The sequence below is a fragment of the Neopsephotus bourkii genome, unplaced genomic scaffold (assembly GCF_033783945.1).
Source record: "Neopsephotus bourkii isolate Nb327-2 ecotype Australia unplaced genomic scaffold, CSIRO-AGI_Nbou_v1 NB_673, whole genome shotgun sequence".
Taxonomy (NCBI): Eukaryota; Metazoa; Chordata; class Aves; order Psittaciformes; family Psittacidae; genus Neopsephotus; species Neopsephotus bourkii.
In genome coordinates this window covers 2,629,789-2,643,576 of record NW_026901172.1, presented here as the reverse complement: position 1 = coordinate 2,643,576, position 13,788 = coordinate 2,629,789, and the positions used below count along the sequence as shown (strand labels likewise).

General features: G+C 39.0%; 1 protein-coding gene across 1 annotated transcript in view; it reads right to left on the bottom strand.

The window, feature by feature from the left end:
• EFCAB7 (EF-hand calcium binding domain 7) overlaps positions 1 to 13,788 on the bottom strand; it is a 29,265-nt gene that overhangs the window by 9,407 nt on the left and 6,070 nt on the right. Inside the window, exons 4-11 of the mRNA XM_061353460.1 lie at positions 12,655 to 12,866; positions 9,805 to 9,891; positions 8,821 to 9,016; positions 7,617 to 7,741; positions 2,773 to 2,914; positions 1,974 to 2,083; positions 774 to 931; positions 288 to 421 (exon numbers count right to left, since the gene is read on the bottom strand). Coding sequence (XP_061209444.1) covers positions 288 to 421; positions 774 to 931; positions 1,974 to 2,083; positions 2,773 to 2,914; positions 7,617 to 7,741; positions 8,821 to 9,016; positions 9,805 to 9,891; positions 12,655 to 12,866 — 1,164 coding nt within the window. The remainder of the gene's footprint in view (positions 1 to 287; positions 422 to 773; positions 932 to 1,973; positions 2,084 to 2,772; positions 2,915 to 7,616; positions 7,742 to 8,820; positions 9,017 to 9,804; positions 9,892 to 12,654; positions 12,867 to 13,788) is intronic.

The window sequence follows — 13,788 nt, the reverse complement described above, 5'->3', positions numbered from 1 at the left end:
CTTTCATCCACAAAACTTTGCAGTTAGCAACAGGGAAAGTTCTCAGTAGAAAGTCAGCAGCACAGAAACCAAAATGAAGCAAAACAAAGGACAGGAGACTGGGGAAGGGAAAAAAGAAAACAAAAGGGGAAGAGAACAGTATCTACATGCGTTCTTGGTATAGGCTACAAAATACTCAGTAGTGCCACACTAGATACATAATAGCATGCTATTAACAACAAGTAGATTATAGCTTTTAAGTAGATAACAGCCCTAATTATTTGTATCAAGCACAGCAACAAACTTACCCTTACATACAGCCCATGCTTCTTCATCACACTTCTCACCACTAGTTCGCAGCTCAAAGAAATTGTATTCCTCCAAACACAGAAGCCCATTTCCATCCAAATCAATTGTTTCAAATATATCTAGTAAAGCAGCTCTAAAAGATTAAAAAGGCAGAACTATTTCTGAATACTTCTGTTCCCTTTACTGCTTCTTAATATTGTTGATACCTAGTCAATCTATTTGAGAATACTCTGCACAAACAGTATTTTGTGGCTGCTCCATCCCTGGCAGTTATTTAAGGTGAGGCTGGATGGGGCTTGGAGCAACCCCATCTAGTGGAAGGTGTCCCTGGTTATGGCAGGGGGTTGGAACTGATTGAGCTTTAAGGTCCCTTCCTAACCATTCTAGGATTCTGCTTTAGTAACATACAGCTTTAAAAAGCTAGATGTTATTTGGAGCACACACTTTCACAATGGATACCATGCCTATTTGGGAATACAACTCACCGGAACTCTGGGGTCAGAGCCAGCTCTCCATCTTCATCTCTATACACCAGTTCTGCTTCTTCACTAATTTGTGTTTTTACCTTCTTCAGCCTACAGCCAGTTGTGAATGGGAGCAGCCAGTAAACACCTGATCCAAGCTCCCCTTTCCAGCCAGACACCTACTCTTAAAGGAAGACAGGCAAGTTTATAAGTTACTTCTCACATGATACTTTATTACTAGTAATATTCATACCAACATGATTAATTACTTGAAAGCACTGGCGATGCTAGGTTCTTCACTTAAAGAAATGTCTGCAGCAAGATGCTGTGCAATATTACTTTAAAGACACAAAAACTGGTGAATCTCTTAGTTATAATAAAATCTACAAAAACATGTATGACCAGAAATGAGGGGAGAAGAGGCATTTACTAACAGTGCTATTGTTTTTCAGATTTGTAACACTAATTGTTAAACCTTAAAACAAAACCAGGATGACAAAAACCAGTGAGATTTTTATTTCCTCCCTGATTATTCAGCTTTGCTCAAACTGGCAACAAAAGCTTCCTATGTAAGAAGTCACACGTGACTTAGCATTTAAGAACAAGCTGAATTCCCTGTGCCTTGGAAGAAGGAAGGAAGTTAATGCTGCCATTTCTCCTTCCCTATTCCTGCCACAGGATAAGAATATTCTGTGCACTGTGAAGCTCAGAATCATGTATCAGACAATGAGAAAGAAAATTATAGGGAATTTTAACAAATTATGCCTTTGAAATTTTGGTTTTGAAGGTGCAGGAATACAAGCAAGTTTCCACAGAGTATCTATACAGCTATATATAGATATATGTATCTCTATCTATCTATGTGTGGAAGTATAGAGACTTTCCACAGAGCATATACACAGATAACCAGCAACTCTACAACACTTGCCCATACACCACATGGTAATATGGACCTCAGAAGAATTTCACTGAACTTCTGAACATGTGGCTTGCAATTCAGCCCATCCAAAGGGCAAAACTAAGATAGTGTTACATCTTACCTTGCACAAGTGCTGTCAGTTTTGAAAAGGAACATACACAGAACAAGTGTTCCTCCTCTTCTCTAGTCTGATTAGGTAAAGTTTGAATTCCTTCAAAACACATGGGAACTCACCCATGCACCATTAACACATACACTGGAGATATAACAGGTAAAATAGGAACACAACAGAACTATCTAACCTCTTGGTTTTGTTGTTCAGTAAAGCTCACAAGCTGCAGATTTTCTTGGGTTTCATTTTCCTTCAGAATATACAAAGCTGTATCCACTGACAACCAGTGACAAGATATTCCTAAAAAGAAAAACATTTCCAACACAAATGCTTAATAATGACACAAAATCCTTTTTCTTTGAACTCCAAAGTCGGTATTTCCAAGGTATTTATACTAATGATCCCTGTCAATGTAACATGGAAAAGAAAAATCCATTATATGCTATCTGGATTTCCTTCCTATTTAGGCTGCTCAGATAAATTATTCCAGATCTTCTGATTGTCTTACAGATAATGATTACTATTAATAGTTCTAATATTAAAACCTTTGGTCATGTCTGACTTGTTTGGCTTGGGTTGGATTGGAAGGGTCATACAAATGTTGAACTGATGCCATTTGAATCTCTGATTTCTCATAGCTGCTCAGCTCCTGATGGCAATCAATCAATGAGCTACCGAGTGGTCTTGAAGTTGATCAGACCACAGCAAAACAATGAATGCAGAGGCTTAGTTCTACAATCAGGAGTCAAGAACACCAAGAAGTGGCTACACACCACACAACTCTGTTAAAAAGTTGAAGATGTTTTTGATTTCTCACGAAAAAGGTAATTGCTCTGCTATTATGAATCTTTTCCTTACATCCCAGTATAATGCCTTCCTCTTCACAACAAAACACAAGGAGATTTCTATGTACAAGACAATAATGTGCAAAAGTAGTATTTGCTTTACAAATTGTAAGTAAGTACTCCTTTGGTTACACAGCCACTTACCTTCTTCCTGATGAATGTTTAAAGGCTTGATGGTGATACACATTGTAGACCTTTGAGGTATGTGCAACCTGTACTTGTGACTAATGATTTCACCATCTTCTTCTAAGTAGAAGCATCCTTTGGACTGTGCACAGTGCCATTCCTGGAAACCAAGCAAACATCAGATGTTGCCTTCATCTTTGATCAAGGTAAAGTTTTCTCTCTGAAATATTAATTTGATGATTTAAAAAATCCTACATAAAATACACCCCAAAATACAGCACTGATTTTCTACTTAAAATATATATTTACTCAAATAGTCCTTTTTGTAGTCCATTTTGCAAAGCAGTAACATTGTTCCACTTGTGAAAATGCTTGACAAACAGATTACCCCAATGCTCAAATAGTTGAAACGAAATTTGAATTGCCACAAAGAATCAAACTGAATTCATTAAATTCTCTGAACTGTGTGATTTACTGGCATTTTGCTACATTAGTTCCATCAGGCCAGTCAAGCAAAGAACATAACTGATGAGCTGAACAACACGTAGTTACTTGCTCAGACATATCACAAACACAGGTACTGGTCAAATTAACCGATTCTGCCTGATTGCTGTCAAAGATATTGGAAAGACAAACTGAAAAGTGGTGTTTGTGAATAATATGGTTTTTAGAGAACCCATGAGTGTGTTGAGAATCTGTAACAGCTACATGCTTCAGTCTGATTTTCTTTTTATCAGCAGGTCCCAATTTTCAATTTCAAATATCACTTGACTGATATTTCGTTAGCAAAATAAAACTAAAGTCTATATAGATATATCATACATTTCAAGGAATGGAAGACACTCTTGGTTTGCCTTCTCTGCTCTGGATTAAGTCCAAGACTTCTAGTTACTTCCCTAGCAATGGAAGATAATGTTTCTCAGTGGAGCCTAGAAGGAATCTTTCAGTGTAACTTTAGCAGAGAGCTTTGTGCAGGTGGCTGTACCTGTGCTCAAGTCTTCAGTGCTTCAGGTAAGCTAACACTGACTTGAGAAGAGAGATGGTAAAAATTGGAGCAGCTCTGCATGTAACTCCCAGTTATAAGGCTGACAACTAACTCCACTTACAGTCAGTCTTACCAGAGTGCTGTATTTCACTTCTTCTCTTAAAGAGCCACTTGTCCTTACAACACACTCACGCTCACTTGATGGTACTTTACAGTCAGTGACCTAAAGGTGTCAGGCAAGAACTGGACTTTACTCGTGTACATCCACTCAGGATGCTGAGTAACATTTGGAATGCATGCAGATCTGACCCTGAATTTGGATTTCCCCACTCAGATCTCCAGATTTCTTAATATGAATTACTCCTGGACTTAAAAGCTTTCAGTCCTGTGCCAGTTTTGCCACTGATTCTTATGGCAACAGGATCAACTCCTCTAAACATTTCTCATTCAAACATTATCAAATTCGTTTTCATTATAGACCTTTCTGCTTGAAGAACTTTCATAAATTAATCAGAACAAAAAGAGATGTACTTTGAGCAAATTCACCCCCTGTGTTGGCATAGACAGACTGCAGAATTTAATACTATCTTCTCACTTCATTTTCTGCCTCTGAATATGCAGTACATTGAGATTTTTCCTTAAAGCCTGACACAGCTGGGAAACTGGTTGCCAGCTCATTTAGTCCCTAAACGTAATACCTTACAAAACTGTTTAAAACCTAACCATTCCTAGAAGATTAAAAAGTCTGCTAGAGAAGCATTATGGCTGGTTTTTGAGACATAAAAATACGTAATACAAGTTTTAACAGCAGTCCAACTGTGCTAGAACTATTCAAAATGATACTGTGACGACTTTTATGTTCAAAAATTACTAACAGCCAGGTTCTATTGCCCCTTTTCCACTATGGCAGTGGTCTTCAAACCAGCACTTCAAGACAGTCCATGGAGAGTAGCTTTGCCCTGTTTGCTCACCTGTTTTTCTAGCTGTCCTTTCAGATGGAAGACTACCTCTTTTGCTGTTTGCATTCAGATAGACATTTGTTACAACAGAGGCATCAAACAATCCAAGCAAGCAGGGAAAACACCTCAAGGAACAATGTCCAGGTTAAGATGTGAACAACAGTAAGGAAAAGTTTGGCGATGCTCTGGGAATCAAATACTAAACTGTTATTCTTGCAGAGACCATAAGGTGGTGCTATGCTCTGTAAATTATCCATGCCAAATTACAAAGAGGGATGTCAATTTAGGAAGCTAAAAGGTGATTTTCTGTTTTGATTTTAGTATGTCACTTCAAAACATAACAAGAGTTGTTAAAGAATAGCTATCATAATGGGAAATGGTAGCATTAGAAATGTTAATCATGAAGAAATTATATACTGAAATAGCGACAGAATAAAAACACTATCTGCTGCTGTCAGTGCTGGTCGCTGCCCAAATAATGAATTCTACCACCATTACACTTAGTTATTACTGGAATTGTCCACACAGTCATGCATAACTCCAAATAAAAAGCAACAATTGTGAGAGGAATTGTTTCTTGGACTAAAGCAAAGAATTTCAACACTTTGCCTTATACAAACCTGTTCATACACGAAGAGAAATTCTTGCTAGTCTGATTGCATGAGGTTACTTTACAGGTAGGAGTGGGGTCATGTAAGTGCTTCTTTTAGGAAAAAAACTTTTCTCAGGTATTCCTTCTGCTACACTCTCTGCTACCCTCTGTGTGTAAAGGTCTTTCACTGACTTAAACAGCACAGAATGCAAAAGTGAGACTCCTTAGCAGGGATAATTTGGCTACCCAATGCAGACAGATTTCACACCACAATAAACTGCTTTGGATTTGGTTTTCATGCCTTTCAATCTTGACTGAAACCAACACAAAGGAAACTTGGTAGAAATTTAAGATCTCCACTAGTCTTCTTTTAACTTGTGACTCGACTCAGTTGAAGTCCAAGAGGTCAGTATGTAGTTTATGCACATCTGCAGCACTTCTGTAATTGATTTTTTCTCCCCAAATTTACATATACAGTTTTGAACATTCATTTTGAACTCCACTAACTAAAACACACGGAGAATGTACTATGAATACATTCACGTTTTCAAGGGATTCTGAATCTAGACTTTCACGATGTTTTGACTTCCACTACTTTGCTCTGTCAGAAATCCGTTCCACTGCTCTCTTCTGTCAGTAGTGACAGTACAAGGGGCTTTAACCTGTCAGAGGGGAGACAGAGATGAGCTCTTAGGCAGAAGTTCTTCCCTGTGAGGGTACTGAGGTGCTGGCACAGGGTGCCCAGAGAAGCTGTGGCTGCCCCATCCCTGGCAGTGTTCAAAGCCAGGTTGAACTGGGCTTGGAGCAAGCTGCTGTAGTGGAAGGTGCCCCTGCCTATGGCAAGGGTTGGAACTGGATGAGCTTTAATGTCCTTTCCAACACAAACCATTCCAGGATTCTATGAAATCTAAGCTGGCAATGGTCCAACTTCACAATGGCAATATTTTGTCACTGTCCCAAAAAGACAGGTAAACTACAGAAAAAGTTAAATATTTCTGAATATAAGATAAATAAGAAGAGCTTTGGGGTGTTACATTCTAATCCACACCACAAATGAATCACTGCGTATTTATTCATTGATTTTGACATTGAATTTGTATTGTGGCCTTAATAGTTAGGACTTAAAACATTACTAGTTCTACTTACATATTTTCCTGTTTATTGATTGATTTCAGGTTTGTATGATGCTAATTAACAGTAATCAATATCTGCAGCTGCTTTTTTTCAGTCAGGTTTTACTAGCTTGTACAAAGAAAGAGGAATCCAATACTGGGGAAGTGTGCCATGGTTTTATATACTACATATCATGTTTGAACAAGGTGAAATTGCAGGTTAAATTGCATGGATGTCCAGATACCTAAACAGACTGCAAAGAATTCCTTTGAGATTCTGGTTTGAAATTTTAATATAGAGCAAATGTCACTGTATAGCAATGTGGAAGATATAAAGGACTTCAGAGTTCAATAACAAATACAGAGTTGTTATTTGAAACAAAATGTAACTCATGAGAACAATCAGTTCAGTCTTCTAGCAGCAGTTCTACTATGTGGTCATAATCATTTTTCCCCCTTTATACAGGAGTCTCAAGGTGCACATTTTTAATGTACCCTAGCAGTTTCCAGTTAATGTTTTATATTTCTACAGCTATTATATTCTGGTGAAAGAAAACTAGTAAAGGTTCAGTCAAGAAAGGGAAAACAAAGGAAAGAGATCAATATTAACACTCTACAAATATTGACTTAGCAAAGTGACTTTGTTGTCTTTCTCCCACAGGGATTTATATTGAATGAGTGATTTATTTAAAAGAAAATCCTGATAGATCATATTAGTCTAACTAAAAATCAATATTTTCAGGCTACAGTATATAGTTACAAAGTAATGCCCAACAAACTGAATATGCTCTCAGCTCTGTTATTTATCTCCAATTGCCTTTCATCTAAAGGTTTATGATACACAATCTTTCAGGCTATTTAAGCATTTAAAGTTCTCACCAACCTAATCAATTATTAACTTTCAAATTTCTCAAAAAGTCATTAAATGTTTTATCCAACAGTGACTTCATTTATAAAACACACACTTTGCTCTATTAAACCTTCACACCTGAAAAATTATTGTCAATAACTAAGTGTCAGCAAAACCAACAATATGTAAAAATGTTGATAACAACATGGATCAGGAAACTGCTCAGTAGTTTATAGCTGCCCTTGACAAACTATTACTAAAACATAAGCTAAAAATTGGAGAAAAATGGTTTCTTATTTAAAATGCAATAACATGTGCCTACAGGAAAACAGCATAATACCAATAGGACTGGCTGACATGATACCTTCATGGTGTCTGGCTCAATTAGCTTTGTGTTTCTGTTGCTCCTGGCAGCCATGCTGATAGTGGTAGAGACAGAAGCTTTGCAACTTTGAGCTGATGATGGTCTTGAAGGAGTTCTGCTATCACCTGTAAACATAGGTATTTGGTTACAATTACATCATCCCACTTCCAGTGCTATTCAGCATAAAGCCTTACATTTATAGGCATCCAGAAAAACTGGATGACAAGAAATTAAATCAGAGAAGCTGACTTCCCTTATATGTATATAACAATTAACAATTCATTACCCAAACATCTTTACTTCTCTGAATGTACATCCCACGTGAATGGGAATACAAATGGCAAAGCCTTGGAACCAAATCTGCCTGAAGGATGAGACATTATCATATGATTCCATTTACCTTGGAATCAATGTAAACCTCTCCTAAGTGGATAAGTTTTACCTGCTTCTAATTTCAAATTATTTCTTTTCAGGACAATGAAGTTTCCCTGCCATATAGTGCATCATTTACACAGAGCTGCCCAATGCAATTACTTCCAAGGATTTACTTTCTGGCTCCTTATTTTGGGGCAACTCTAGTAGTATAGTTGTTGATCTAACCACATAAACTCAGTCTTCATCACTGTTCTGTCATTTTTACACCTCTTCAGTATTGCCTATAATTGAAGCAACTTAAAAGCCAGACACTACATGCAATATTTCACGCATGGTACCTTTGCAGTCTGTTAGCCTGTAGTTTTTTTCCAGTTTGGAAAGGTTTTAGATATCTTTGTAACTTCAGGAAGAACATTAAACTCTCATATTGATTGTGCTTGAAAAGGGGCCTCAATAACTGAAACAAACAAACTGCTCATTGATAAATGTTTAAGGTTTCATCTCTGACCTGGGAAGGAAATAAATAACCTGCCTGTATTACAACATCTGAGCATTCATTTTCTCTCTTCCCTCTGGGCTGTGTCATATGAGAGTCACAAAATTCACCCTTTACAATTCGAGAGCTGGAGAACATCGAGGTAGCCAAAGTCCATGTGAACATGGAGGTCAGATACTCTACCGAGACATTTATGTGATTGCCACAGCAGAAATGAACATTAGTCAAGAACATCCTCACTAATCTGAGAACATTAAACAAATACCCAAACGCTCACTGACCCAGAGCATGATCTCCAACAGAAACACAACTCCCAACATGAAACACAAATACCTTTTGTAGTTGACAGTTTGTGATCAGTTTTCCTCGAGACTCTTGGTGATGGTTTTGACACAGGCAGTGTGATCTCTTCGGAGGAAGGTTCAGTTTGATTTCCAAAGTGCTGCTGCTTCAATCGACTATCAAGTTCCAGTCTCTCTCGTGCAGTCTTGCAGCACTGCTCTCTGGTTGTCATGTATAAATCACAAAACTTTGGATAAAGAAAAATAATCTGGTAAGTGAAACATTCTTTCTCTTTAAGGATTAAAATGCAAGGAAAGGACAGGTCAACAGATACAATGTTTTTTTTCTTAAAGCACAATACTCATTTCACTCCAATCAAGTGACACAGAAAAATAGAGCCATGATTCAACAGGGAAGTCCAACTCCTGAACAGAAATAAAGTGCAACTTTCAACCCAAGTGGTGATTTATATTTCTTTATAGACTCTTTAAGATTCTTAATAGGGGGGTGTTTTTCTCCTATGAAACTATATTTATGTACAAATCATTGTGGACTGTTTATTCAGTTCAAAACTGAAATCATTTAGCAGTTTTCTCAAACAAAAACCCAGTGAGATGCTGCACCTTGAAATAAGATGCTTAACATGTACATTGTGTGCCCCACATAAGAACTTATGAAATGCCACAGAAGTACCAACTCTTACTGGTCAGTTAAGTTTGCTGTCAGTTGTCATCTTTACTCTGCCATTCCCTTAACTCTTGACTTCACACAGGCTGTTAGGCTTCATGCTGGCTATTAGGCTTTGCTTAATACATTAAGTTCACTTGAGCAAGTGACCTTTTCAAGGATAATAGCCAGATAAAATGAGTGAAATAGAACTATACACCAGCCTGTGTTCCAGCATGTAGGCACCTGGGGGTGGCCTAGGGCAAGGTAATCAACAGATGGAGGTGGCATGTATTGTGTTTCATAATGCTAATACTGTCAATAACATCAAGCCAATAAGACAAGAACAAATACCACTGTTCGCCATACCTTGTTGTAGTCAAGTTTGCCACCACAGTTAAAATCAGCTTGTTCAGTAATGGCGTTCACTTCATCCTCAGTCATTTTTTCACCTCTCTGCAATGAAAAACACCACCTCAGGTTGGGTTCCTAATCAAGACTGGTGTTCATCTACAGAGGACACTTAATGAAACCACAAAGATTCTTTCAGTACCTTTTTAGGGAATCTTATCTTGCAAAAGATCTAAATGCACTTTAATGTGAATCATCAACATAGACGTCGACACTAAAAAAATTATTGTCCCTAAAAATCTCAACAGACACATTGCATCATTTTATGCAGTTTTGGTGGCATCTTCTGGAAACCTACCACAGATGATACATCAATCTCAGAAAATCTCCCACAACTGAGGAATCCCAGTTCTCATTCTTACTTACATTATAGCATGCTAACAACCAAAAGCTAACTTCACAATGGTTTCACTTACTTACTTGAGCTATCCTATTATAGCAGGCTACATCTGCAGCTCAGTTCACTAGAAGGGTTACTCCAGGCATGAGCTTGCCTTGCACCTATCTCTGCTTGGAACAATTACTGTGAAGCCAAAGCAGTTTCTCTCCTTTAGGAACCAACTCTGAAGCTGCACCACCTCAAGTGCTCAACCTGCAATGTGGAAACACGGTACATCTCTCAAGAAGAAAGCATGTCTTCCACAAGGTCCTCCAGCAATGTCTCCTACACAGATTCACAGGGCTGTTAGCAATGACATGTTTGCTGTACAGAAATCTACATCACATCATGTTTCAGCTATAGATCCATGGTGTAAATCTGGAACAGAAAACTAATGCCAACTTCGCTGTTGGTGAACGCATGGTGTGGACATGTTGAACCAGAGCCAGGGTGGATTGTAACAAATCAAATCCTGATCCTCCTCTCTCTGAGCAGCACCAGTTGCTACTGCAAGTAAAAATCCCTCAGTTTAGGTCTATGTAAAGCAAAGCCCTGATGTTGTCTGACAATACAGAGTTTACAACTCTTTATGGCATAACTACAGTAGCACTCAACATCTGTACTTCTATCTTCCATTATATAAAGAGTATTTCCTTACCACTGCAACTATATCTTTTGGTTTATGCAGAATGAGGACTGAAAGTTCTGCCCCAATGTTTGAAGTAAACAAGTAATTCTGTTTTATCAGGTCAAGCACAACAAATACAGCATGTGAAGTTAGTTCCTTCTGTCCCAACTTGCTCTCCACATTTCCTTAAAATTGTTTTAGTCTCACTTTTGAGCCCTCCACTAGAACTCTAATACTAGTTTTTAATTGTTACTGCTCCTTAGTGTTTGCGCTGTGCAAGGTGGTTGGCTTTTACAATGAAGGAGGTGGGTTTCATCATCTGTGATGTACATCTGTCTAGTTTAAAGGCAGAGCATCAACTCTACAGCAGCCTGGAAGACTTCTGTATCAGGGGTTGTTTGCTTGCTTTGCAGATCCTCAGAGGACCTGGTATTCTTTCAGATTATACAATGAAGCCTAAAACTATGGTGGCAGCTCAGCAGCTAAACGAGAAGTTTCAGGTATTTTTTAATGTCATTAGTTTAAGCCACATTAATAACATGCACAGGTAAGCCTTATGACATTTGCATCCTTTAGGTGGATAATGCACAAACTCCAACCAAAGTATTCACTTACCTCAGTACAGTTTACTTTAACAGCCTGATGAACTATCTTTAAGATCCAGTGAAGTCACTGGCACGACAGAACATCAAATAAAATGAAAGCACTGACCTTAATATTTTATGTATAACATAAAAATATTATTAAACTTTGTATCTGAACATGCATAAATACAGCTTGTGAGGGGAGAATAGCAAAGGTATGTCATTAATTCTCATGGTAAAAGCTTGTAAACCCCAAAGGGATGAACAGAGGGTTTGCACTAACTGAAGCAAGAGAGAGACACAGGCTTCCCTTTCTGCTGCTGCACTCCATTATAAAGAGGGTTTCAACAAAGCATTCTCTCAAACTATGTAAAGCAGTTTTTCTGGCAGCTTTTACCTTCAAGGCACAGACAGGTTATCAACTGCATGGCTCTAAAGGGAACAAGTGGGAGAAAAATCAGCTAAGCACAGAAAATTAGACATAAAATTTGGGAAAAAAAAAAACCAAACCCAAAGACCATGCATCCCGTTTTGATCTTTTGATTCTTCTGATAAGGAAGATGTGTTTACACATGCAGAACAGCTTTACCACCTCATTTCCAAAATCATAGACTGAGTTGGGTTGGAAAGGACCTTAATATCGTCCAGTTCCAAGCTCCTGCCATGGGCAGGGATACCTCACACTAGAACATGTCACCCAAGGCTCTGTCCAACCTGGCCTTGAACACTGCCAGGGATGGGGCAGCCACAGCTTCTCTGGGCACCCTGTGCCAGCAACTTAGCACCCTCACTGTAAAGAACTTCTTCCTTGTATCTAACCTGAACTTCCCCTGTTTAAGTTTGAACCCGTTACCCCTTGTCCTATCACTACAGTCCCTGATGAAGAGTCCCTCCCCAGCATCCTTGTAGCCCCCTTCAGACATTGGAAGCTGCTCTGAGGTCTCCACGCAGCTTCTCTTCTCCAGGCTGAACAGCCCCAACTTTCTCAGCCTGTCTTCACATAGGAGCTGCTCCAGCCCCTGATCATCCTCGTGGCCTCCTCTGGACTTGCTCCAACAGCTCCACATCCTTCTTATGTTGAAGACACCAGAGCTGCACACAGTGCTCCAAGTGGGGTCTTATGAGAGCAAAGCAGAGGAGCACAATCACCTCCTTTGACCTACTGGCCACACTACTACTGGTTAAAGATGGGTAATTAAGTTTCCACTGATACTTACTGTTGTGAGAATTCTATAAAGTTCATCATGTAAAATATATCCAGTCTTATCTTTGTCTATTTTTCCAAATGCTTCCAGCAGCTCCGTTTTTGTAGCTGGTTTTTCTTCTTTTAAAATAGTACAAAAATCATCAAAATTCAGCATAGTTGTTTGTGAAGTCCAGTATTTATTAACTGTCTTCTGAGATGGATTTCTTCCAGCCTGTTGAAGCACTGAACAACAGAACACAATATTAACTATATCATCCAGCTGTCAGTAAAAGGAGTTTGTTCAAAACATCCTTTAATCACTTTCCATGTTCAGACTTTCCATTTAAGCCCCATCAATCCAAGGGGAAAGTATGAAGGACTCAATCCTCTGCTGATACAGTCTGACCTTCCCTGGCCTTGAATTCTGTGGTTTGCACTAGAGAGGCTCAAGCAGCCTGAGGGGCAAAAGAGCTCACTTACATCTTCTTTTGAAAGGAGACATCAAACAGGCAGTGCCTGGCACCCCACATCATCCCTTGTGAACTCTGATCCAGCACAGAGGTAGGACTGCTGAGAATCATACTCACTTTCTTCTACAGAAAAAGGAAGAAGCTAGAGAGCAGTTTGTGACTTGCTATAACACAACAATATCACAGGAATTGTTTTGCTCAGGCTCTGAGCTGCAGCTTCCACTTACTCATGTGTGCTGTTGTACTGAACTCAATGGGATGTCTTCCTTAAAGAAAGTTAATGGGTTTATACCCTTAATTAAGCAAAATATCCATGAATGCAAAGACAGTCTCCTTAAGTGACAAGTGTAAAATTCAGCCTAATGTCTATATTTCCCTTGCCTTAATATCAAGAACCCATTATTTGTAAGCTACTGTATTACAGAATCCTAGAAAGATTTGGGTTAGAAGGGACCTTAAAGCTCACCCAGTTCCAAGCCACTGACACAGACAGGGACACCTTGCACTAAAGCCTCCAAGCCCTGTCCAGCCTGGTCTTGAACACTGCCAGGGATGGGGCAGCCACAGCTTCTCTGGGCACCCTGTGCCAGCGCCTCAGCACCCTCACAAGGAAGAACTTCTGCCTAAGAGCTCATCTCCCCTCTCTCAGGCCCAACTTGTCCTGTCCCTATAGGCCCTTGTCAAAGCCGTTCTCC